Here is a 27,588-nt window from a genome sequence, read left to right on the forward strand (position 1 = left end):
CCCCCCCACCCCCCCGAGACTCCAGCCGGGCCCATGTGGCCCGAGCGTGCTCGGAGCCCGGGGGAGCTGCATCAGTCCAGAGGAGATAGCTGCTGTTTTTAGACCCAGTGTATTTTAATTGGCCTCAGAGGTAACCCTGACCACTGAGCTGCCAGATTTTTCATCTCTCTTTTGCAATGACTGTAAAAAGTCTCATGCAATTTTTAAGAAATACATTTAGATAGCAAACTTCTATGTGTCGTGTCTATCTATCACCAGCCAAATCCCTTGCACACCTGGCCAGAACTCATCACCCCTCAGAACTAGGGTTTCCGGCTGAAAACCGGTCCGTGGCACAAAGAGCTCAGTGCCCATGCTGGGGCTTCTTGGCTCCACTCTGCATTGAAAAGCACTGGAGAATTCCACTGGCTACTCAATTGGAAAAGGAGTTCTCAGGAAGTAAGAACCACTAACAATTTGAAAGGTTGGTTTTAAATCCTGGATCTACCACTTACGGTCTATCTATCGCTGTGACCTAGGGAAGGCCCAAGGCTGAGGTCTCTGAAGGCCTGCATCCACTGCTGAACAGAGCACCTCAGGAAGTACAAACTAGGCCTAACACAACACTGCTGCTCACAAGCACCACCAGAGGGCTCCTGTGAACCTACTTTTTAATTTTGTCTCTTTTTAATATTAAAAGGTCTTTTGCAAGTATGAGATTCTGCCTATGAAACTTTAAAAGAATATCAGAATGCTTTTAACTTTAACAGATAAGACTGTAAATGAAACAAAATTTGGCAATTAGAAGTCATTAAGGATGACAGAAAGAGAAAATATTTAAATGTTAGGATTTATTTAAGAACTTCTCATGCATAAAAGTTAATGAATAATTGACCTCAGTAAGATTGGGAGAGTGGCCTATGAAAACCCTCTTTCTTTTATGTAAGTACTATTAACAAGAAAATGCTATGTGACACATGAGCAAACAAGAAAATATGGCCCTTGACAGGAGAAGGAAAAGCCAACAGAAGCTCCTGCTGGTAGAGGCTAGGCAGTGGATGACTTAAGGCTTTAATGGGCTCGATGCCTAAAGAAAGCTTGTCTGAAGAACCACAGGAAAGAGAGAACAACGGCTGCCACACAACGGCTGCCACACACAGGCACGGTTAAACAGAAATGAACTGAGATGGAAACTTGACTGCAGGGTTCACTAAGAAATGTGGCAGGCACAAAAACTGGCTAGTGAATGTGGAGAGGGGCCGAATGAGACCACAGGCTCCGTGGAGCAGAGAGAAATGGAGTGAAATGAGGAGGAACCAAGCCCCATGAGACTCCATTGCCATCAGCAGACTACAAGTCCAGAAGAAACAAGGAACAAGGAGCAGAAGTATTTGAAGAAATAGAGGGTCTCCCAAATCTCATGAACACTGATCTGATTAGCAAAGCAGGTGACTGAATCCCAACACAAATCTACATTGATCTCCATGGAGACAAAGCATAACTCAAAATATAGAGAGGTTGGGGAGATAGCTCGGTGAAGAGCCTGGTCCGCTCTTTCCACAGTACCTGGATTCAATTCCTAGCACCCACAGCAGCTCATAACCATCTGGAACTCATTAAGATTAGCAACCAATGCTGTTAACAGTATTACAGCATAACCAGAATGCATCAGATTACACTGAAAGACTGAATTTAGAAATTTGGAAAAAGCATGTTAATGGAAATGCATTAATGTATAACCTTTACTTAAAGAAGGCATAGGAAGTCTCTGTAACGAGCCAGGAATGTGGACTGGTCAGTTCCAGGAACTTGTTGGTCACAGAAACCCCCCTCCAGCTAGGGCCCAGAATAAGGAACAGGATAGTGGTCAGCCATTAAGAAGATAGCATTGACCAAATCACATTCCTCTAGACAATGAGTGTGCAGGACGACTTCCTTGTGACCTGATTCAACCAGGGGCTGGGTCTCTTTGAAATTTTCCACTGTTTTTATGCTATGCTTGCACTGTTTTATGCTTGGTAACCCTCTCACCCCCCCCCCCCCCCCCCCCCCAGTTTGTGGTTTTTCCCTTTAAATACCCCTCACTTCTTGTGTTCGGGGTCAAACTCCTCTGGCCTGCAAGGTCACAAGATCGACACCGGTACCGGCCTATCCCAAATAAACCTCATATGATTGCAGCAAGATCAGTCTCTCGTGAGTTATTGGGTAGTCGTGTTATCTCGAGACTTGAGTGAGGGTCTCCCGAGCTCTGGGGGTCTTTGAACACATAGTGGCTGGAAGAAGTAAAATAGTAGCCAAGAATTCTATTTCTGGGAAAGGCATTCTTTAAAAATGCAAGAGAAATTGAAACTATCAAGGCAAACATTTTTTCAGTATTTTTGTTTATATTTCCTTTTCCTCTTTGTGAATGAAAAGACAACTACATGAAGCTATAATTACAAATTATGTTGGTGGACATAATATAGTACTGCTGTCAATGATAACAGCAGCATAAGAGAGTTTATAGGAGGAAGAAAGCAAAGTACTAAAGTAATGGAGAGAAAGGGGAATGAAAACCTAAGACACACAGAAAACAAAGAGCAATCTAACAAACTCAAGTGTCAGGAAGTCATCCAAATGTAAATAGGTTAAACATACTTATCAAAAGGCAAAAACTAACTAGGAATTTATTGTTTATAAAACCATGATCAAACTGTATGTTATCTTCTAACAAGCCAAAAGTAAAAGGATGTAAGAGAGAGATACTTTGCAAATATTCAAGTGAAAGCTAGCACAGCACATCAATACCAGTCAGAACACAGTAAGGCAAATGTTATCACTAGATAAAGGGCACTTTATGATAGTAAAAAATCAGTATGTGATAGACGCTACAATAGTTACCTCCGAGGAAGCATCTACCAGCAGAACCCAAACACGAAGCTGACAATGAATAACTATTCCTGCTACAGAACTCTGTTCAACTTAAAACACTAGGTCATACTGGTTTCTCAGGTTCTGCTGTTTGCTTATATATTACATGGTGGTTTCCTGTCACTTTCATAATGTTTATGTATATGATATAGAAGACCAGCTGTACCACTAGAACATGAAACTATGAAACTGTTTGGAAACGTTTTATAAGAGCTCCAGGCTTCACTGTGTCACATCAGCTCTAACACAGGCATAGCTCTAAGTTTGCCTTAGACATACACACTCTGTATTTAAAAACTCTGTATTTAAAAGAATGTTTAAGATTAAATTTTTTTAGAAAACAAGGTAATGAACTCACCTTGAGATTAATCCTGGAAGATGAACTATGACTTGAGATTTACTAAACTCCCCAACATGAACTTGAAAAGGAAAAAATATCACTAACGTCCAAACATGGAAGTTCCCATTGTCATGGCAGCCCAGGCGGCCAGACGGACCCACCTTGTCCATCAGTTTATTCGCATGGAGACTCAAGCTACTGAAGAATATTTTTTTGCTTAGCAAGTGCATTTCTTCAATTGTTGTCAGTAGAGTAGCTGCACTATTTCCAACAATGCCACTAAAAGCAAAGAATATTCATTTCAGGTTGAAAAAAAAGCCAACAAAGCTCATCTCATGGAGCAGTCTTTAAAGAGATCTAAATCTGAAGGTTGGAGAGATGCACAGTACGGTTGAACTCCCAGTGCCCACATAAGAGCCATATATGCCTGTGGTACCTGTCACCCCAGCACTGGGGGCTGCAGGAGCCCTCTGACCAGCCTAAAGGCAAGCTGCAGGTTCTCAAGGGAATGAGGCAGACAGTGATGGAGGAAGTCATATGACATTCTCTCCAGCCTCCTCATGCAGGCACGCACCACACCCAGGCACACATGCATGTAGACCATAGAGAGATGGAGGGAGGGAAAGGGACCAGAGGGGAGGGGAGATTTTGACTGAATGACCTGGGCTACAATAATGATTTTTCAACAAAAACAAACATAGACTTAAATAGGCATGTGTGTGTGTGTGGGGGGGGGGGTATGTTTTATAAACTAAAACTAATCACTCTAGGTTTATAAAAAAATGTCAGTTTTCTTTTTATTTGAGTAATGGGGTTAAAAAGGGAAAGAAGCAAGCCAAAGCTTGATCATCCATAGCTCGAGAGTCTGGGATATGGAAACGTGTGTGTCATGTTAGGAATGCTTCAGACCTCAGAGGATTCGGGATTTGGATATGCAGATGAGTGCTGTTGGGTTGGCAAAGGCTTTTCTTAACTATTGCACATTTCTGGCTTCAAGCATGCTGGGTAAGGGTTAGTCAACCTGTACTATGCTCCCAATATTTCATCTTTTAGCAAGGCTGTGAGTCAGAACTGACATCTGTGACATGCAAACACTTTCTCCTTTAGCACAATAACACATGCATCTTGATTATACAGCAAAATCTGGTTTTAATTTTAAGAAAGACAATTAATAGCTCTTAGTGTCTTGATAATTAGATTGTATAATACTTAGTTCTTTTCATTAAAACTAGCTTATCCTATCAATAACATACCTAAAAACTATACTTATTCAACTCTTTACTGCTGCTTAGAGACCAGTATATTTAGACTAATTATGAAAATCTGCTTTTTGAAACAATTACATTAGCATATTTGGTAATTTTCAATTTTCTATTAAAAAGATGATTCTTAGATTCATCCAAAGAGATTTCTCAATTTTGCTAGGAGAAAAGTTTGCTTACATATTTTGCTCACTGATAATTCTGAAAGGAATTTTAATTTTAATATTTTTTGATAAGATACATTGTTTCAAATGTTGAGGTACACTGTGTGAAATTGTGTCTCTATCCTTCCTCACCTACCTAAGGCATTCTCTGATGGGCTTTAATAAAAATGTGATTGGTCCTTCCTGGGAGAGAGAAAGGCACTCTGGGAGTGAGGAGGAGGAAAGGAGACATGGGAGGAGACAGACATGAGTAAAGGCCTGGAAGGCATAGCTAGCCATGTGGATGGAGCTAGGTGGGTGGGTGAACTTAGATGAGCTAGTTGAAAAATCTGCCCAGCTAAGGCCTAAGGCTTTGAAGTCTTAAAAAGTCTTTGTATAGGGGAAAAGCTAGTTAAAGAATAATTGCTACCATATTAATTTCCAGCATTAATTAATATAAACAATATTAATCATTTTAATTTACATTCAAATCCTATAAACTTACTTTTCTGGGGATAAGATAAAAGCTATGTCTATTCTATCATGCATGCAACACTAAACACTAATGACAAACAAAGACATTTGGTGCCTAATGATACAGCTCACTCGCTGTCCCAGTCTATGGACATGCAGGGCTTCTAGCTGTCATAGAACTCACTTATTGATGAAGAAAGGCTTACTTTGTAAGTCTATTTTGTTATGTACATTGTGTATGTGTGCGTGTGTGCACGCATGCATGGTTATTCCTGGAAAAGGAAGGACAGAAGAAAGGATGGCCTTAAGGCACACTGGCACACTGAGCATGGGTGGCCTCACTCAGTGACATACTCAGTAGGAACAAGACTGTGTCCTGACTGCAGACAGACACCTCAGGGGATACATGCACACTCCCTGCTTCTTGTTACCTGATAGTATGGTGATAAAACTTGAGGAGGTTAGAAATTTTATATAACAAAACTGCCCCAGGTTCAGCAAGTATTACTTGTTCAATTCGAACCTGTGAAAACATGAAGAAGAAAACCTTGAACATTTCTTAAAAGCACACCTTTTCTTCATTAATGATGGGATATACACAGCATAAAAATATCCAAGATACAATTTCATTGCTGTAGCAATCACAAAAATGCTTTCTAAAGAAATTCTGCATATTAAGGCATAAGATAAATAGTTTAATACAAACTGTTAAAGGTGACTCAGTATCTGCAACATTCCGCTTACGCAAGTTAATAACAAAAACTACAGCAGGGCCACTTTGAGGTTCAGCACTACTGTGTATGTAGATTTGGTTAAGATTAAAGTGCAAAAGCAGCTGGAAAGAAGAGGGGGAGAGGGTGAGGGTGAGGGAGAGGGAGAGGGAGAAAATTCTGTCTGTCTCACACTGGTTGTTCCTGTTAGCAGAGTCTAGGAAGCCGTAAACGAACACCAACATAGCTGTCCAACTGTAAAGCTGCCAGGACAAAGCCAGCTGTGTTGAAGCTGAACTTGCTCTTCCCAGGACTCTTCTAACTAACCCCATCACTCACTGCTCCCTCCCTCAGTCCATTCCCTAGGACTCTTCTAACTAACCCCATCACTCACTGCTCCCTCCCTCAGTCCATTCCCTAGGACTCTTCTAACTAACCCCAGCCACTCACTGCTCCCTCCCTTAGTCCATTCCCTAAGATGCTCACACTGTCTGTTCTGTCTGTCCTTACATGGCTACTCACATGATTACCTCCCTGCTATCTACAGACTGACAGTGTTTCTTGTATCCTTCAGTCTCTGCAGAATGTGGCACAAGAGTGCACATGGCAGGTGTTCTCTGTTCTTTTGTTTCAGGATATAGATACTGTCTGAGTATAGTTTTACAAGGAACTCTTTAGTTATGGACAGTAATTTTTCTTCACATTTGCATGTTTATGAAAGTGGCTCCTCTTTGGCATGAGGCCACAAGATAAGGAATCACATTTATCCTTAAAAATCAATTTCTAAATGAGCACATTTCTTGGTACGTGTGCGTGCACACATGTCCGTGTGTGAGTGCCCTTGCAGGCCGGCCTGTGGAGGGCCAGCAATCTATACAGGGTGCCTTTCTTTTATCACTTTAACTGTCTTCTGAAGCAAGGCCTCTCACTGAACCTGGACCTCACTTGCTGACTAGACAGCTGGTCAGCAAGACCTCAGGATTAGAGTTATGTGCATCATTAAAAACGTGGTGTTTTTCATCTCTAAGGACACTAACTGTAGACAGGTTTTCCTGGGCAGATGAATGTTTGATACCAGCTCAGTTAGCCTGCATCTGTCTTCATGAAAATTCATATTCCTACTCCCTTTAGAAAGAATGTGGGAACAGTGGAAGGGTAGAGTGAGGCAGAAAGGAACAGAGGGAGGGAGGGAAGACAAGATAAGTGACAAAAGCCCATCGCTTGCAGCCCACAGCTCAAGGGAAAGCAACCCCCAGAGTCACAGCAGAGACAGCCGAATAGTGGAGAGTGACAAACAGCATACAAGGAAACACCCTTTTTTCCAGAGACCACAGAAGATACCAGCATTCATCAAACCAAAAGTCTTAGAAAATACATGTTTGTTACAAGAGAAAATAAACTAGGAGACTAAGACTGTGACAGAGGCAGAAATGGTTGCAGTTAGAACAGAGCTGGTGGTGGAGGACAAGACCCTGGCAGAGGACAGACAGGAAGCTTGTGGTACAGCTCTGACATCCAAGTACTCAGTGAATCATGGTCCTTAGAAAGGGACAAGGGAGGCTCGAGCCGATGCTTAAAGGGGACATGAGCTGCAGGCAATCTAACAGCAGCAAAGCAGGACACTGGGTCGAGGGAGGAGTGTATCCTGTTAGTGCACAGGAGGGGAGGAGAGGTGAGGGAGAGGGAGAGAGATGAAGGGAGGGAGGAGGAGAGGGAGAGAGATGAAGGGAGGGAGGAGGAGAGGGAGAGAGAGAGGAAGAGAGAGGAAAAGAGAAAGGGAGGAGAAATGGTAGGAAGAAGGAAGGGAGAGGGAAGAGGGAGGAAGCAATGGAAAAATCGGGGAGGAAGGGGATGCTGACAAGCCTCCCTCCATGCTATAACCTATGGGGAGCTTAGTGCTGGCATCTGTCTAGGCAGCACACAATGCCCACTCCAAGCCATGTGCCACACTGCTCCATTTCCCATGCCTCTTTTCTCTGTGTGCCTGTCTGTTTTCAGAGAACGCATAATTTATGGAGGTCAGGAACACAGGGCACATTAAGGATTTTATTAGAAGAAACAGAACACTTATGAGAAGGAAGGGCTGTAACCCCTAGACTTGAGAAAGGCAGACTCAAATTCTGGTGCCTGTGTTTATGAGTCTGCTTTATAAGTGATGCTGACAAGGCAGCACCCTACATACAATGGAATAAACTTAAACCACACAATTCTAAAAAAACAAAAAAAACCAAAAAAACATCAAAACCACAAAAAAACAAAACAAAACACATAAAACCTGGAAATAAACTTTACTAGCTAGTCTTTACAGAAGCTAGGATAATTTTAGAAAAGGGAATGTCAAATGAGAAAATCTCCCCACCAGATTGGCTTGTGGACAAACCTCTGGTACATTTTTTTGGTTGATGACTGATGTGGGAAGGCTCAGTTCTCTGTGGGCTGTGACATCTATGGGCAGTTGTCTTGGAATTTATAACAAAGCAGGCTGAGCAAGCCAGAGTGAGCAAGTCAATGAGCAGCACCCCTCCATGGCCTCTGCATCAGCTCCTGCCTTCAGTTTCCTGTTTGAATTCCTCTCCTGACTTCCCTGAGAGACTGTGATGTAAGTGAGAAGAAGTCTGTGGTAGATGCAAACTCTGGGAACCACGTACCACATCTGCCTCACTTGACCCTCCTGGCTGTCCCACGGAGCCCTTTAGACAGGCCCACGTGAGCATACTGCAGCAGAGTTAAGCACTGGGACAAGGCTGACATGAGGTCTGGACCTGCTGACTCTAAACCCTGCCCTGGCATAGCAAGTAGTTTAGCAGCAACAGCAACAGGTAAATATGTTCATATTTGGAGTAATCATTATATATTAGTATGAAAAATGACATCACTCGTTGATTTTACTGAGCTCCTAAGAATGAGCCAATACTTCGAGGTCAGATCCCTGAAAACACAATGAAGATAGACCCTTTACCTTTAGAGGCCGACACACACCCTCAGTGATATGCCCAACGACTTCTTGGATATTTTCTTTAACACCTAAAATTAAGTATAACATAATTATGTTTTCCCAAGTTACACCTGACTCTATAGGTTTTAAGAACCATTCAATAGAATGACCTGTGAGTAATGTCATGAATGGCATTTAAAATAAACAGCAACACTTTGTTAGGCTAGGTGTCTTTGTGCTGCACGCACTTTTCTACCCCAGTAGGTCTACAGTATCAGGGTTAAAACCTGATCATGGACAAGAGGCATTATGACTCCAAAGGGAGTTTGTCTCCTGGGGATTTCAGTCAGTTGTGGGCATCTCCTAACTCAGACCTGTTCCAGATTGATCTCTGTTTAGTCTGTGGAGAGATCTGCGTGATTTCTTTATTCAGGCATAAAGGTGCCCTAAGAAATATTTTGTTATAGCTAAAACTAAGATTGAACATTATTTCCTGGCCTTCACAGTGCTTCAATGATCCTATTAGATTTCCTAGCTGTAATTAGCTGGGAATTTTTACTAGAAGCTGTCTTACCAGACAGGGCATCTCAAGAGTCAGAAATAGCAGTTAGGCACTTATTATCAGAGAAGTCTCACACAGAAAGAAAAACTATTTTACTGCCAGTGAGAAGCTAGAAGTTGTAGGGCTCCCATCACTAATTATTTATGTTACAGCCAAGGAATGCTAGAATATGACCTTCAGCTACTTGCCTCAGACAGACCCTGAGAGTTTATCTTGGGGCTGCCAGGACAACCTAGCCCCAAAAGAAAGACACCACTGCTCCTCCACCTTGCACCTAGCTGTTTGATTTTACTGACCTTGATATAGCCATCTCCTGCCTATGTAAATTCTGTAGTTTGCCCTGTTTTCTGTATACTATATAAGCCTGATTTCTACTCTGTACAAATTGCATTCAGTTACAGCATTCCCTTGTGTCTGTTTCTGTTTGTCATTTCTTCGCCAACGCCTTGTCTACCTGACTAGGACCCTGGTCCCCCATGGGTTGAGGGAGGCCTGGACTGGCCGGCCCGTGGCATCTTTGGGACATTACGAGTTGTAATTTTTGATCCATGTCTAATGGTGTTGATAACTAGTATGCATCTACAAATGCTGACAACTCGTGTGAATGAATGATGGTTAACAAAAGGATGGTCACCATTTTGGTGAAGCCCCCGAGTATGACTGGGTGAGTTGGAGGAGGTCTCAAAGATGTAGCACGTGGCTCTGGAAACACCTTGCTTGAGGCAATGTGGCACTGAGAGCAGAAGGCTGAGAACTGACGGTGTAACCCAAGGAAAAGCTGACATTGCTCATACTATTACCAAGCATGATACACTTAAAAGGTGGGGCAGACAGGCAACCACTTTCATTTTCAGGGCGAGGCTTAGACTATCACCTAATTCTAACTTATATTAAAGCTTCTAAACACTGTCTCTCATAAAAACTTCTCTAAAGACACCTTCGAGGAAGCACATCCCTTCTTTCTTTTTGCCTTTGGGGAGGGGGCATGGCCTAACTATGTAGCCCTGGCTGGCCTAAAGCTCACTATGTGTAGATCAGGCTAGCCTTAAACTCAGAGAAATCCACCAGCCTGTGCTTCCTGAGTGCTGGGATTAAAGGTGTGTGCCACTATGCTCAGTCCGGAAACACATTCTTTTAAACCTGGGTAGGAACAAAAGAAAAGAGTACAGACTTTGGCTGGCATTATGGCTCATGCCTATAATCCTAGCACTTAGAAGGATAAGGCAGGAGTGACAGTTTGAGGCCAGTCTGGAATACACAGTTAGACCATGTCTCACACAATCAAAAATAGCAAACTTTGTACCAACCTAAGACATATGCTGCATCAAATCTCAGTACTGAAGAGCTGAGTCTGTGACCACAGTAACGTATGGCCACACTATGCCACACAGTCAGACAATACCAGGAATAGTATTTCTCTCTACTTTCTATCAAACCAGAACTCTCTTAACTTACACACTAGACTCCTGGGCTCTGAACGTAAGGCTTCTGTAATGGCTGTTCTCATCTACTTGACTGCATTTTATAATTGCTCAAGACACAAATATGCTAGTATATCTGTGAGGGTACTTCCAGTGTGGGCAAGGCCCAAACTGACTCAAGTGGGCAAAGGAACAAGGGTGCCCAGTGCACACCAGCTCATCTCTCTGCTTCCGGACTGTGGACCACTGTTACTGACCACCTCCCACTCCTGCACCCATGCCTTCTCTGCCATGAGCAAGACTCAGCCGCTCACTGCATCCTTGCCTCTGAGCCTGATCCTGAGGGTTTGAGCCAATGTAAGCCTGGCACTCCAGCCATGCCTTACCAGAAGGCAGCAGGGCACTGGAACACAGGCAGACCCTAAACTTGAATGGCCAAGCAATAGATGAAAGCATAGAAATCTATTAAGTAAAGGGGGGGGGGTCCTCTAAGGATAGCAAGATGTTCGTGTGGCATCTAAGTGTGAAATGTTTATCTCTGTGAAGACAGCAATGGAAAAACAGAAGCCATGTGTGTTTCCTCTGTTAGGAGTTAGCAATAACCACCAGCACACTCACCTTGTGCAGTTACAAGCTTTAAGAGAGCTTCCAGATGTTCCTTCTCAGAGGCAGTAGCTTGATGGAGCCATGCCAGCATGTCTCCCACATACCTAAAGAAAACCACCTGTGAGTAAAGATGCCCCAGGAAAAGAGTTAAATCCTCTACTAATGCCAATGACTATACCTCAGTGGGTCATGGGAGTGCATTTCAATGGGTCTAGGTGTACCTCCTGGCCCTCCTCTTGTAAGAGCATCAATAAACCCACGAACAACAGTGCTTCGCCGGGCTGTTCCAAATTCATCTAAGGTATACCTAGAAAGAACACATGATGTGAGAAGTACCTTATTTCCCCCAACAGACACTTCAGGCGGTATCTGAGATGAGCAAGACAGGAAAGCTTTCTTAGGCACACCCTCCTCAGGAAGTACTATCTTGTAACTAAAAATTATGAGTCATTTCAACATGTTGAAAATTCAATCAAAAGGTACAAATTTTAATCCTAAAAGAAGGAATGCTTTGGACCAAGAACAATGGCATCAGTGGAGGTGGAGGAGGAGGAGGTGGTGGTAGTGGTGGTGGTGGTGGTGGCAATAGGAACAGCTGGCCTGGTTCTATAGTGGCTAAACATGATGCTCCAGAGACTACAGAAAGCCACACACCTAGTTCTCAGACTCTAGTTAGAATTCTGCAGCTCAAACACCAAGACCATTTTTTCATATTAAGAATTCCCCTTCTGTTACTATCACTTAGCATCCAAAATGGATTCAAAATTGCTGATTTTTAAAAGCTTATTTTGACTCAAATGAGACACATTAGCTGTTCAATCATTAACTGGCTATGCATGCACAGCAAGTATCTTTTACATTGGAAGTTACTCATTATTGATTAAGATGGGGAAAGTTTTCTATGGTGGAGGAACTAAACTGACAGAGAAGGAAAGCTATGAACCAGAGTGCAGGGTGATCTAGGATAAATATGTGTGAATGGATGGAATTAGTTCTTATATCCCAATATACCTGTCATTCTTTATGCCTTTTTTACATTCCATACACAGCAAAAATTTTAATAATGTAAGGTTAGCAGTTTCCATACCACCAAATTTTAAATCCCTGAACAGTATTCTACCAGCCTAAATATTAAGAGTAAATTCAATAACTAGTAAACAAAATTTACCAAAGTTTCCTCAAGATGTCCAGAAGAATTACTTTCTTAGGCTACACTGCTTTCTGAACTATTTATAGCTATAAGGAAAATTCCAACAACATAAGAGCATTGTGGATGCTCTTACTAGTCACATTATTCCCAACGAGAGGAGAGGGAAGGGAGTGGAATGTTAGGGACACTCTGATGTTGAGATCTCTGCAGATACACTGTAGCAGAGGGACAGAAAAGTGCAGGGATCAGACAAAGCTTTGCTGTGCTGCACAATATCTTACATTTGCTTTCTATATCTTAAGACAAATTAGAGCCAAAACTTTCTTCTTCCATCATACACTGGAACTACTCAGTGCTCAGAATGCAAACAGATCCATTCTTATTTCCTTGTACAAAGCTCAAGTCCAAGTGAATCAAGGACCTCCACATAAAACCAGATACACTGAAACTAATAGAAAAAAAAGTGAGGAAGCGCTTCCAGCACATAGGCACAGGGGAAAATTTCCTGAACAGAACACCAATTTGACGTTTTCTTGTGTGTGATTCACTTGAGAGGGCTGCACACTGCTTAGATGAAGTTCCTACACTGCCACCTGCTGGTAACAGGAGACTTTACTGAGATGAAGTTCCTGCATAGCACCTGCTGTTAACAGGAAACACCCAACAGCTGGAAGGGCACTGAGCAATGATTACTTAAGAAAAGGCAATTTTCCCTTTCTAAACATTCGCAGCCTAATGAATGGTGCCTGAAACCTACTTTCCGACTCAACCTCCAAACACTGCTTACAACCTTCCTGGTTCTATCTCTGCAGAGTAAGTGTATGCTTCCGTCTCTTCCTCTATGGTGCTTGTTGGCTCACAGACCCCTGCACTGGTTAGAAATGTCTGACATTCACTGACGTGCTCACCATTAGTTAGGCACCTGTGAAATGAGCCCTCCCTCCAGAGCCTTGGAAAACAGGCACCTAGGAACAAAGGTGCACAGAGGGCTAAGGGCTCCTACAGGCTATCTGACTCAAGAATCCACTCTAAAGCTCACTCCGGACCTGGTGCCTGGGGAGGTGCCCATCCAACGAGGACCTGCCACACAACCGTGAGGATCTAGGTTCAGGCCTCCAGCTCTCATGTAAAAAGCTAGGCACGACAGCTAACACCTTAAATCTAGGTTCAGGCCTCCAGCTCTCATGTAAAAAGCTAGGCACGACAGCTAACACCTTAAATCATTGTACTGAGGAAGCAGAAACAATTCCTGCAGCTCACTGGCCAGCTGGTCTTGTTGAATGTGTGAGCTCTAGATTAAATGAGGGATCCCATCTCACAAAAACAACAATTGTTGTAGTAGCAGTAGTACTAGAACACATCTTCAACCCAGGGCTCACTGTACACCGTTTCCCTTAGGAAGTACACCCTGATGGTCATCCTCACCTATCACAGGACACCTGGACCACCTGGAACATGACATTCAGACTATCAAGCACGCATCCTACTAAAATAGGCTTGATTATATGATGTTCCGAAGTTAAAGGAGGCTGAGGGAAGTGTTTGAGTTATCTTTATCCCTAGCACTCAGAACAGGGCCCACCCTGTAGCATGCAGTTGTAAGCTGCACTACACTGTTGCTTCACGCAGCTGGCCTGGCACAGCATTTGTGTTCTGTGATGTAATCCTGTAAACATCGATGAAAGGGGACCCTTAAGGGGTGGCTCTGGATGAAGCCCTGGTGGTCTCCCAGAGCATCAACACTTGCTGTCCCGACAGCTGGCTTTTAATCTTTTCCAGAGCTTTAAAACTGTACTGACTTCTGTGAGTAAGATAGAGAATTTAAAATCAACAAGTTAAATGTATAGGGTCCCCACCCAAAGTGTTAGTCTGAAGATCTTAGCTGGCACAGTTACAAGATCAAAGACCTGACTGTGAATATTCTCTCTTCTTCTCAGAGTAACTATATTGTAACACCTCTACATGATCACCTCCTTCCAGGGCTGTACCGCTATAGGGATTTTAGTAGTGTACAATCCCAAAGGATTGATGAAATGGCAAACTGACTAAGCCACCCAGGTGCCACATAACCAGGAGACAATCATACTATAGGGACACCCCGGTCTTCTCTTTATGACATGCAGTGTTCAAATAAGCTGGTGCGCCAATGGCACGCACTAAGTGAATGTCACTGAGCATCACTGTTGGACACACACTTCACACTACTACAACCAAGGTAATAACGGAAGGCAAGCAGCATGACTTACTTGTACAAGACAGGCCTGTCCTGCAGGGCTTCCATGGCCTGAGTTAACACCGCAGACACATCACAGGACTCTTGAGTCAGGGCTCTGCACTCACCTGGAAGACAATCAGCTCTGGACTCAGCACTGGCAGTCTGCTCACACTGCCCGCTCTTTCCTCCACAGCAAACACTACTTCACCTTACAGTTCAGTTTTCCCTATGAAGTACATGCAAATCCCTACGTCTGAAGAACTGAGGACTTACTGACTGAGATGCAGAGGCACCTAGACACGGCTCTGCCACCCCTGGGAGCCAAGGCTGCACGGCCGGCCAACACTAGGTTAAAAGTTAAGGGAGCACAAAGAGATCTGAGGCAATGTCCTGCCTTTGAGGAAGGACAGTTCAGCCACAAGGATAAGACAAATGTGAAAAGTTGTATCACAAAACAGCAGCATGTCGATGCATGCTAAATATCCCAGTGGCCGCCTTTCAGGGACAGTCACTGTGTGATACTGTGGGTGTGGACCACTCCGGGGCACATGGAACCTCTTGCTGTCTTGAAGACTAGGACCTGGATACAGACAGAAAGAATAGTCCACATGACAGCACTGTATAAACAGGAAGAGAGGTAGAAAAACAAGGAAACTCAACCTTAAACCAACAAAAGACTAGGCATCCAGTACACAGTAGCAGCCAGCTAATCAGATTAACTCCAGGGCTTGCATCAGTCAGTGCTTACTACTAACCTACTAGACACTCACACTCCACCCTGTGTAACTGTCTTCCTCAATTTAATGTTATTTTGCAAACACTAAAACATCTTGAAAGCAAAGTCTATTTTACAGGACCACCAGGACCTTAATCAACACTGGAGACACCCACGGGACTCTTGGGTCTAGGCAAAATAAGCTCTGAAGATACCCTGGCTCAAATTCCTGGAACCTGTGAATGTTACTGCCTTAGGTGGCAAAAGGAACATTGCAGATGGCCTGAAAGTGAAAGACCTTGATATTAGAGCATTTTCTCAAACTGCCTAAGTAAGTTCGTGGTAATCACCAGCCCTAAAATAGAAGAGGATGCCATTAACAAGTCAGAAATAGAAAATGGGGAAATGCAAAATGGGAGAGAACTGGCCAGCCATGTGGGCTGTGAAGACGGAAGAAGACAATGATGAAGATGGGTCACATAACTAAGCAAGTAGTTAGAACCCTAGTGACGACCAGCAAGGGAAACTCACGACTTCACTCTTGCAAATGCAAGCAGCCTACCAGTCTAACATACAGGCTAGGGAAGGAGAAACTACCTCAGGGCTTTCCCAACACTGTAATGTTAGCACGGTGAGAACCACGCCTGACTTCTGACGAGACTGCCAAGATGACACACTCATCACTGCATCTTACAGTCTGTGGAAATTTATTACAGTTCATCATTCATAACATTACAGCCACATAAACAGTAATAGCTGCCCAGCCAAACACCGCCCTCGTTTATTTATTTAGGACAGAAGCGTCATTTTTGCTGTTTTCCTTTAGAGCAGAGACATCGTCTTCATTTATCCCCCTCCTGAACAACATTCCTGATAAACACAGAAACACGGTATGTGAACATGGAAAGCTTGCTTGGCTTTGTAAAAACCTATCAGCTAGAGACAGAGAGATGGCTCAGCAGCTAAGAGTACATGCTGCTCTTGCAGAGGACTCCTGTTCAGTTTCCAGCATGCATGTTGGGAGGCCTACGACCACCTATGCTCCAGCTCCTGGGAATCCCACACCCCATCTGGCCTCTGTAGCACACATACGCACATGCATACTTCCCAATACACATACAAATACCTTGTAAGAAATCAAATAAAGGTCACATGAGATTTTAAGGATTAAATATTAATATGCATGAAAAAAATTACTTACTTTGAGCCCACCGGTAAAGTCTTTCATAAGCAGTTTCTTGAAGCAAGGCCATCTGTTCCATAATCTCCAAACTTAAGTGAAAATTAAAAAATTATTACAATGCAAACCTTAGTCAACTGTTGTACCTAAGAATTTATTCAGGTTTAATGACATAACAACTTGACCCTTATTAACTTTTTATCATTTTTATGGATTTTTTTCAGCAATTTGTTTACAATTAAGTAAATGTCAATTCTTAATTCCATCAGCTAATTGGCACTGTTTATTTTCTAGTCAAACACTAAAGTTGGCTATATGCTTCCGACTTTCCCAAAGGCTAATGAAGGTTATACTCCTACTTCAGAGAACATCGTTTCAGAAGTGGAGTGATTCTGAGGTTTCCAAATACAAGCAGCACTGCGGGTGGCTCACCAAGCAGCTACTCACCCTGCCGTCTGCTGGTTGGTTCGCAAAAGAACCTTGACGTCATTATGAATCTGTTTCACTTTTCCCAATGCCTTGAAAAAGTCCTTTAAAAGTAAAAATGTCATTAAAAACACCTGTGTTTTCAGGAAAAAAGTACACTACTCTGATTAAAAGATTACTACAAAGGTGAAACAAAATTCTATTCTATTCTATTCTATTCTATTCTATTCTATTCTATTCTATTCTAATGAAGTCTTCCAGATTTCATCTGCATTTATAGAAGGCATAATAGGTATTTCTTCATATTTTAAGCCTGACATTAATCTAGTGTCCACCATGTAACAAACATTATGCTAGTTGCCTGTAATAGGGAAAGTGTATAGACTAGTCCCTGTCCTCAGCAAGCACACAGCCAAGTGAGAGGACTGCAACCCTGGACTGCCGTATGTCTCTGCTACATAAGCAGTCCATATGCATTCCTGCTCCCTCACCACGAGGAAAGACTAGAAGATGCTCATCAAACAGACAGGACTCTGGGCAAGAGGAATATACCAGAGCTTAAGGGTTAGGAGACCAAAGAGAGTCCTTTTTGGACAAACTGCATGACTTTAAAGAAAAAGAAGAAGAAAATAGTATTTGAGAGGCTTTATAGGTCTGTCATTCAGTCTGCAAAGTGTGGGCAAGCATTAAAAAAGAGAGAGAGAGAAACAAAGTCAAGCAAATTCCAAGTTAAGCAAGATAAAGTTATAAAAGAAAAAATAAGCAGTGTCATTATTTATCCTAAGGGAAACATGTATATGCATTGTTTATACTGAAAGAGGTGATGTAACAGGCTAAATCCTTGTATTCCATGTAAGAAATACCCTATGTAGGTCAGGCTGGCCTCAAACCCCAGACATCTGCCTACCTTTGCTTCCTATATGCTGGAATTAATGGCAGGTGTGTGCCATCACATTAGACTGAACAACTTTGAAATAAAACCCCAAATTAATTAAAATATATGCCTTAATTTCAAATTTAGAAATATTCTCATATTATTGTTTCTTAGATGAGAAAATTCAGCTTTTAAAATCACATCTTCCTTGTAGCATCTGTAATTGTGTACTCTTAAGTGACTCCAGCAGACATGAACCTACCTCAGTAACTGGGCCTCCTCTTGTCCCTCGGAGGAGACTCATTTCATCAGAAGTCAGCTGGAACTTGGATAAAAAGGCATCTGCAACTTGGGCTCTAATTTCTAGTCTTTGGCTACAGCGGGAAAAAAAAAAGAAGTATACTATGCTTTTGTATTACTACAAAGCAAATACCCAACACAGTGTCTTAGAGAACAAAACAGAACTGTGAAAGAGTCTCTACAAGGAAGCCTCGTTCTCATCTCAGATGCTGCAGATCACCAGCAGGCACATGATGAGATCACTGCTAGCTCATCAGGCACGCAGCATTCCTAAGGAGCTGCTATTGTTCTGCACATAGAAAAGGTATTGTTCATATGTAAAGGAAGAAATATGTTCACAACTGGCACCTGCACACCTGTACCAATTTACAGTCTTTTAAAGAGCATTTTCCAAGATAGAAATATACTCTTGATTTCAAGCAATTTCTCTCACTTGTTAATATATCTTGACATCAAAGTTTTCACATGAAACACAGCAAACAAAAAATTAGTTCTGTTCATTTTTATTTTATGTTACAAAGAGATAACGAGGTCAAAAAAGCTATGTCTCTAATTAAAATATGTGCCTTAATTTCAAATTTAAGCAAAGGCAGTCAGATCTCTGGGGTTTGAGGCCAGCCTGATCTACAAAGAATATTTCTGATATGGAAGACAAAAATTAGCCTGTAATAACACCTTTGGCCTTCCCCATTTGTGGTGACTATTCTTGGCTGTCAACTTGTCCACATCTGGAATTAACTACAAGCCAAATGTCTGAACACCTGTGAGGTTTTTTTTTTTTTCTTGATTAAATCAATTGAAGTCGGGAGACTCACTTCAATTCAAGTCTTTGGGGACAGACCCTTAATCCAGATTCTTTAAGGCAGGACGACCCACCTTTAATCTGGACACCTTCTGCTGGCAGACTCTATAAAGGACATGGTAGAAGGAAGCTAGAGACATATCAGCTAGAGACAGAGAGATGGCTCAGCAGCTAAGAGCACATGCTGCTCTTGCAGAGGACTCCTGTTCAGTTTCCAGCATGCATGTTGGGAGGCCTACGACCACCTATGCTCCAGCTCCTGGGGATCCCACACCCCATCTGGCCTGATTGCTCCAGCCTTCACTACCAAGTCCATTCCCTCACTACCATTAGAGACTACTTATTCAGGATTCCACAGTACACTGATGACCAGGTGAGACACTCAGCCTCGTGAATGGAACAACTATTGGACCTCCCATTCATAGACAGTTACTGTTGGGTCAGCTGGACCCCAGCCTGTAAAGCATTCGAATAAAGCTCTTTTCCATAGAGACAGATATTAATTTTATAAGTTCTGTTACTCTAGAGATCCCTAACATAACACACTTTCTACTTGACAATAAAAACAGTATTGTAAACTCTTCAATCTGGATGTAACAGATGGGCTAGCTGGCAATTAGAAAAAGAGACACTCTAGAGTTAAAGGCAGTCTGCAGTCGCCAAGGGACTGGAAGAGTTTCCATCTAATGCCAGCACTGCCTGAGCTCCCTATGCAGCAACTCAACACTCTTGGTATCTGTTTTAACCCTAGTTCTGGATACATAATGGGTATACAGCAGGGCACGATGACACATGCCTGTGATTACAACACTGGGGAGGCGGGGAAACAGAAAAACTGCAAATTTGAGGCTGGGATATATCTGTGGTAGAGACTTTACCCAGCCCATAAAAGTAGCCATATTCTACAATGGAAACATTTGTTGAGAATTAACCAAGATAAGCATTATTATTATACTATGGCAAGGTATGTCTGCCTTGTGTTATTTATATCTTTAGGTTGAAAGACTTTAAATTCACCAAGCAAATGTCCTTGTAATGAATAACACAAGATTCTAAAAGGGAAACAAAGTCCAGGTACTTACTTAAACCAATCATGTAACCCCTAATTAATTCTACACAGAGCTGAAAGGTATATGTCCTACTACCCAAAAGTCATCGAAAGGATTTTAATTTTCAGAAAAAGGGCCATCATCACACAGGTTTAAAAGTAATTACAAAACTTCATAAAATTCCTTGAACAGAAATTAACCATTTTACTAACAACCTTTTTTGGAGCCGTCTTTAGATTCATCTTGAGCACCAATTACCAGGCACACAGAAGGGCTCTCCATGTGGGTTTATTAATTAAAGTGGTGCTCCTGCAGTCTTGATTGATCATACATACTATCACCACAACTGATTCCAAATACCAAATAATGTCTATTCCAAAACAAAGTAATCTCTTAACACCAAGAACCAGGCATAATGTTCCTAATGACTGTTTCCATGCTAAAGTTGCCTATTAATAGCTTTGGAGCCTGTGTGCTTCGTGAGCCTTGAATCACATTCTAACTTATTTCCGTTAGGACTTATTATTTCCATTTGTATTATTTACAACTTTCCACTTAATCTGCATTAATGAGGAGGTGACTTACTTTTAAAGAAAAACTTACTTTTCTGCTTGAAGCTTAGTGGTCTTTGTTATTAAATCTTGAGTCTGTTCTTTTGCTGCCTAAAATTGTAAATACACCAAACATTAGTATATTCCAACTCCATTATATTTCATAAAGCTAATATTCCCACTTCCTACAGTTCAGACAAATGGCAAGGAGCTCAAAACGGCTCAAGTAATTGGCACAGACGCTTCACGGCTCATGAACTACCTTTCTAAGAGGTGCCTCCTCAGAGATCTCTCAACACACATGGTGTTGAAAGTCAGAGGAAACAAGACCTGGATGCTGCAGTGAAGCAGCAGCACTGGGAGTGCGTGCCAAGGCAAGCACGTGGTCTTTGCTGTGCTTTGGTGAGTTGCAGACTATAAGACCGCTAAATGGGGCCGTAAACTATGTCACTAGTATACAGGGGCACAAATCTCAACAGTGCAGGTGATGGGAATCAAGTCTCAGAGCCAGATAACACAGGACCTGAAGAACAGGTGCTGGGGACAGACCTGGTTGCTCCTGCCCAAGTTTCATACCAAGAAATGCTCTCCTGCCCCTTTTTAAGCCATTACCAAAAACAAAAAAAAAAACAAAAACAAAAACAAACAAACAAAAAAAAACAAAAAAAAACAAACCCAGAAGTGAAATTTGGTGAACAGCAACCAGCAATCCAAAGATTAACCAGCTATCTATGAAGCAGATCCCAATAAAGCACAAGTGACCCAACAACATTTCAAAACCCCAAACTACAGAATACAACAAAGTAAGGCACCAGCAGCGTGAATGGCTCAGTGGAGAAAGACTGAACCTGGTAGTGAAATACAAGGGCATTCATGTGTTTGCACTCTTCTAAAAACTGTAACAGTTGTAATATGAACTCCCTACACACCATTACATGTCAAATGTGCATACATTTTTGAAACCTCACTTTGACCAGGAGCCACTGTAAGGTACCTGTAAGCGACTTGTCATGTCCTGACAACAGCTGCTCATTGCTTGTACATCTTCATTGATGCTTTCAAGTTCCTGAAAGGGAAAAATAACACTGACTACTGTACAGAGCATAAATATTTTCATTTTTAGGCCAGATTCCACAATTTTTGTTGTTTGTTGTACTAATATACTGGTCCATTTATTTTAGAGGGTATATGAAAACAAAACAAAACAAAACAAACCTAAACAGATGAATATCTGTTTACATATCTTAAGACCTTAAGAATAACTATGTAATTAATAAGTATAATAGTAGCTAGACCTAACTATTCCAAATTTATATGTACTTCAAGTTTATATTTATATGTAAAACTGTGTGTGTGTATGTGTGTGTGTGTGTGTGTGTGTGTGTGTGTGTGTGTGTCTGTGTTATCTGTCAATTTCTAAAAAAGAAAAGATTGGAGAACAAAACAGTAAATGTGCAACAACATATTCAGGACAGTAAAGAGGCCTCCAAACAAACTCACACTGAAACTGTTTAGCTAACCATGGAAAGGGGGTTAGATTAGCAACTGTGATGAACCAGTGCTTTTCAAAGATAGCTACATAAAGTTAAAAGCCATAAACTAACATACTCAGTGCCTTGTCATTTCTTTTTATTTTCAAAATACAGGAAAGCAATTCAATATAGCAGGATGATGTCACTTTTGAGCGATGCTAGGCAGGTGGTCTACCAACTGAGCTATACGCATAGCCTTATTTATAACTTTTACTAAATTACTTAGTTGTACTCACTGAACAAGCCTACTGGCTACAGAGCATCACAGGCACATGGTGACTGTTTATTACAGACTTCCATACTGTGAATCCTCATGTGCTCCATCCAACCGCAGCAAGCATCAACTCGGGCCATTCCTGCTTCTTCTGTCTGCCCACTTCCCCACCCATGTCTCTTCTCTCCTTATAAATTGAGTTATTCTCAGGCAATTCCAAATGTAATTTTATCCATGTACTTATCCTATGTCATTTGGAAAACCAAGCTTTCCTTTTCACCTCTGAGATTATTAGCCTTCAATAAATGAAACCCTAGTAAACACTTTAGAACTCTTTTATCAAGTCTTTGCTAGAACCATGTTTATTACTTCCATCAGATTTCTACATTAATATGCCAGTATATAGCAATATTAACAATGTAATATTAACAGTCATGAAATATTATACAATAAAGGAATCACAATATAATAAATAATATTTGTCTTCATCCTACGGTTGAATAATCCACAGTCAAGTGTGTTGAATTGTTATTCATACTGAAACAATCACCTTGACCTGGAAATTATATACTTTAGGAGATAACAAAAGTAACTCAGTACCAATAATTTTCCAATGAAGAAGTGATCATCTAAGGTAGTGCATTAAATGAGGTAATATCTCCTTTGGAAAAAACATTGAGAAAAATGTGATTTTTATTTTATTAAGAAATTACAATTCTTAAGATAATTTCTCAAAATAAATATTGTAAGTTTTTAATAGAGGTAAAGAATTTTGAAATGACAATAATTCAAATAAAAAAGTTAAGTTGGTTTCTAGTTGACCATTGTACATTATCAGATAACAATGCAATTTAATTAAAAAAAAACAAAACTTTACCAAAACCCCAAACATATAGCACTCCATAAATACTAAAAGAAGTTACATACCTCCTTCACATCTTTGAAAATGCTTACAAATTCCTCATTGATGGCTAAGCTTCTACGTTCAATATCACCGCGTAAATTTCTTCGAGTCCGCAAACTATTTTCAACAAAAAAGGCTGAAAGGGCCTTGAGAGCTTCCAACATCTCCTACCCAAGAGACAGCAGAGGGACATCATTGGGGTTAACTTTTCAGTGGCTTCCTGATATCCAGCCAAAACTCAATGAAAATTTCAATTGACTTATTTCCATTAAATAACTCAAAAAGTAATATCTGACTTAATAAGAAGTGAATTTACTTCCAGGACACAGTTAACAGTATACTTACATATAATTATATATGTAAAGATAATACACAGTAGAATTGTCTTGAATTTTAATATATTTATTAATTTTTAAGATAATTCCTTTTGTTCATTTATTTTAACTTTATTTTATATCCCGACCAGTTTCCTCACCCCTGCACTCCTCCCAGCCCCTCTTCCCTCCCTCCATTTCTAAGAAGGCAATTCTTTTACATGGCATATGTTCTGAGAGACTATAAGTGAACTGACAAAGTTACAGCACCAACTACCATGAGATAAAAATATGTACATTTATGTTAGGTTGGTACAAAAGAAGCTGATTTTAGGATGTTAACTTTAAATCATTACTTCAAACACCTTTATTAATTAAAACAGCAATGAGTTCTGGATTCTGTGAACTCTTAAGAGAGCATCCTGGTTTTTTTGTGTTTTTCCCTGCACAAAGTTCTCAAGATGCTTGAAGAAGTGAAAGCCAACTGGCAAGAAGTCAGATAAATAAGGTGGGTGAGGCAAAACTTTATAGCTCAATTCACTCTAATTGTGAAGAGCCGCTTGTGTGCCTGCCAGCTGGGAGTTCTGGAGAAATGGGTCTCTTATGTTGACCAATCCTTGCAGCAGGGTTTGCAGTACATTTCTCATGTATAATGTGGTTCACTGGGATTCAGAAAGTTTTATTGATCACACCCGAAGCAAACTTCTCAAATCAGCGACCATGACGTTTTTGTTTTGTTTAGGCAAAGGTCGGCTTTGTGAAGTGCTTTGTAGTTTCTGCTTGATGCTAACTCTGAGCTTCTCATCCCAAGCTGTCCTATTCAATATACTTTTTGTAGGATGTCACAACCCTATCTAGTCTTGGTCTTATTTATAACTCAACGTGCTAATTTCTGTTTTTGACACATAGGAGTCAAATTCTTGTTGATAGCTTATTTTCACTTACCTGTACCTTCACCTATGTATTTACAGATCCCACTTTACTGTATTCTTTTGTGCCACATTGGCACTGACCGTACACTTGGCTACTCAAAGCTGCAGGGGAGGCGGCCAGATCTGATAAGAGCCGCGAAGTCCTGAGGAGAGGGCGCGTGGGAAGGTGCTAAAGTAAAAGGCACAGCAAGAGCGCCAAGGTCAGGGCACAGCTAACAGCTAACTCAACTAAGAGAGGCCCTGAGCGCGCCTGGGACAGCAGCTCCTGCAGTGGGCAGGTTCCTGCGGGGGACCTGGGATCCGCCCCCGCCGGTTACCTTGTCATTTTCTAGCCGAGTCTCCAGGATCTTGTGCAGCTTGCGCGACAGTGGGTTGTTGGGCTGCGCGGGGGTCGCGCCGGCCCCATTACTGAGGCTATTGGTGGCCCCGGAGGCTGGGACCGCAGCCACCTCCCCGCTGGCGTCAGCCATCGCCGACAGACCCGGCGTAACGGAAGCACTGCGCTTGTACACTCACTCGCGCATGCGCACACCTGGCCGCGCATGCGCGCCGTGAACTGCTACGCTCTGCTTGCCGGGTTTACTTTAAATGCCTGGGATGTGAGGACGTGCTCAGAAGAGAAGCCGAAGTAATAATGTAGTACATATAAAACACGCCGGAACCAGTAGCTGCCATGCATGGTCAACAGAACTGATTGTAATTAAATTTCCTTTATCTGAATTCATCTTTCTGAAAAGCATCAATTGAAGATATAGTGTTTGTCAGGGCCACTGGTGTGCACCGGAAAATCTCCTTTGTGCACTGGCATAAATAATAAACGATGTTGGGCCAAACAGAAGGCAATGAAGAGAGAGAAAGGAAAGAAAAGCAGGCCAAAGTGGTTACTCAAGAAGGCTTAGAAGGACCTGGCCTTTAATCTGACATTTAAAAGAGATCCAGAACTGTGAGAAATCTCCAAATAAAAGAAAGCCTACATATAAAAGCCCAGAAACAAGAAACTTTGCTTTCTCACAAACTGACCAAAGCCAGTGTAGCTGCAAAGCAGTGAGCTAGAAAGTTTCTCCCGTATGCATGCATGTGTATGCATGTATGTATGTATGTATGTATGTATGTATGTATGTATATATACATGCATGGATGTGCATTGTATATATACAGTACCCGTGGAGGCCAAAAAGGGTGTCATGTCCCTCTGAAGCTGGAGTTTGATGGTTCCAAGCCACCTTGTGGCTCCTAAGAACTGAACCCCGGTCCTATGCAAGAGCTGCTGTACTCTTAGCTCAGAGCCATCTCTCCAGCCTCCACTATCACTTTTTGATTTACAAAACATGGTGGCAATTATTAATAATGACCACACTGTGATAGTGTTCATGGATCTTCTCAATTAGACCTGCCTTCAGATTCACATTATCAAGCTGGTCTTATTTATTGGCAGTTGCTCTACAGCAGCAACGCTCTTGCCATACATGTTACTGGGCACAGGCATCTCACATTCTAAGTCTCTGTATACTAATTCCTACAACCTACTTTAATCCTTTTCAGCTACTGTATACTTGGTAGCTTATAAACAATAGAAACTTATTTCTCACTATTCTGGAGAATGAGAGGTCCAGGATCAAGGCACCAACAGCCCTGGATTCTGCTCGGGTCCCTTTCTGTGTTCATGGAGGACATGTTTGTACCGCTAACCTCATCTGATAGAAAGGAGGGATGAGCTGGCTCTCTCAGAGCTGTCTTATAAGAGCACAAATAACTTGCCCTCTTGGTATAGTCCTAGCTCAAGGTTCAGCCTCCGAACATCAGAGATCAGAAACTCAGTGTCAGAATTTTAGGGAAATGCAAGCCTTCAGACCACAGCAGCACTCTTCCAAGGATGTCAGACCTTGTAACCCTCATCAACTTCTATAAGTCTTATCTAGTCTCTTCAAATAACAACTCTCTTCCCACTACTTCTTTAAAAGCATTGGTTAATTCCCCTGTAGTGATAAAAATATGTAACTCCTATTCTAGGTTCCTCGTGATTTGAAAACAAAAATCTGATGTTTTTGTTCAGTATTTGCGTGAGGGGGACCCTTACTCCAATCTGTATTTGTACTCCACTCAAGTCAAACTTTTGCTATGCACCAACTTTTGTCACAGTCTAGCCTCAGTAGCAGTAAAGTAACCATCAATAACCAATCCTATAGAAGCTGTTCCTCAAGAAAGAAAGCAGAATAAAAGGGTAAACGCTACAGTTCTCATTCCCACAACTGTCACTAAGCTGTTGCTGGAATGCAAGATTTCTGTCTTTTCCAGACCCTTAGCTGACCAAGATTTGACATCTGCTGAGATGACCTACACAGTCACACAAAAAGAATCAGGGCCTTTGGGTGGTTCTGTCTGTATGAGGTTTCCATGGTTTTCATTTTGCCCCAGGGCATGGCAGTTTTAGGAAATGGTCTGGTGGTTCTCTAGGTCCCATCTTTGCTCCCACTCCACATCTGACTCCAGTTCTTCCTTAGGATCTGTCAGCCAGCCACCGGAGTCGCTTGATTTGGTCACTCAGCATCCTGTAGTTCAATGAGTCCCTGCTGATGCTCTATCTTAATGTCCTAATTCCTTTCAATGCAAGACCTCTATCAATTGCAAACACCAAGATGCCACAGCTGGCTTAAGGTCCAGTATTGGCATTAGGATGATGATACATTTTTGCAGACAAAGAACCATACGATAGGAAGTCCCGTTACACACACACACACACACACACACACACACACACACACACACACCTGCACAAGCTTTCGTTGTTTCTAGTTTATATATTCTGACTATAGGAGGTAATGAGTAAAAATGAACTCTAGCTGAGAACAGCATGGGCCCTAAACTAATGAGGCGCCATTTCTTGGCTGTTGCTAGCAGGTTGTTAATAGCTTCTACATTATAGGGCACTTCCCTCTTCAAACTGAAATGCATACTAAGACTAATGAATTCCACAGGTTTAATATTTCTTTTGTGGTAAAGAATTTTTTAAGATTTATTTATTTAATATATAGTATTCTACGTGCATCTATGCCTGCACACCTGAAGGCACCAGATTTTGTTATAAATT

At 41.8% G+C, this 27,588-nt stretch overlaps 1 protein-coding gene across 1 annotated transcript in view; it reads right to left on the reverse strand.

Moving 5' to 3' along the window:
* Positions 1–25,002, reverse strand: part of Cog6 (component of oligomeric golgi complex 6) — a 37,626-nt gene extending 12,624 nt beyond the window's left edge. The window contains exons 1-13 of the mRNA XM_031376219.1: positions 24,818–25,002; positions 23,278–23,421; positions 21,599–21,670; positions 20,657–20,715; positions 18,165–18,276; positions 17,050–17,132; positions 16,624–16,694; positions 14,739–14,832; positions 11,521–11,649; positions 11,355–11,446; positions 8,778–8,842; positions 5,540–5,631; positions 3,391–3,508 (exon numbers count right to left, since the gene is read on the reverse strand). Coding sequence (XP_031232079.1) covers positions 3,391–3,508; positions 5,540–5,631; positions 8,778–8,842; positions 11,355–11,446; positions 11,521–11,649; positions 14,739–14,832; positions 16,624–16,694; positions 17,050–17,132; positions 18,165–18,276; positions 20,657–20,715; positions 21,599–21,670; positions 23,278–23,421; positions 24,818–24,970 — 1,284 coding nt within the window. The 5' untranslated portion in view covers positions 24,971–25,002. The remainder of the gene's footprint in view (positions 1–3,390; positions 3,509–5,539; positions 5,632–8,777; positions 8,843–11,354; positions 11,447–11,520; positions 11,650–14,738; positions 14,833–16,623; positions 16,695–17,049; positions 17,133–18,164; positions 18,277–20,656; positions 20,716–21,598; positions 21,671–23,277; positions 23,422–24,817) is intronic.
* Between the last annotated feature and the right edge of the window lie 2,586 nt (positions 25,003–27,588).

This window comes from Mastomys coucha, unplaced genomic scaffold, assembly GCF_008632895.1.
Source record: "Mastomys coucha isolate ucsf_1 unplaced genomic scaffold, UCSF_Mcou_1 pScaffold16, whole genome shotgun sequence".
Taxonomy (NCBI): domain Eukaryota; kingdom Metazoa; phylum Chordata; class Mammalia; order Rodentia; family Muridae; genus Mastomys; species Mastomys coucha.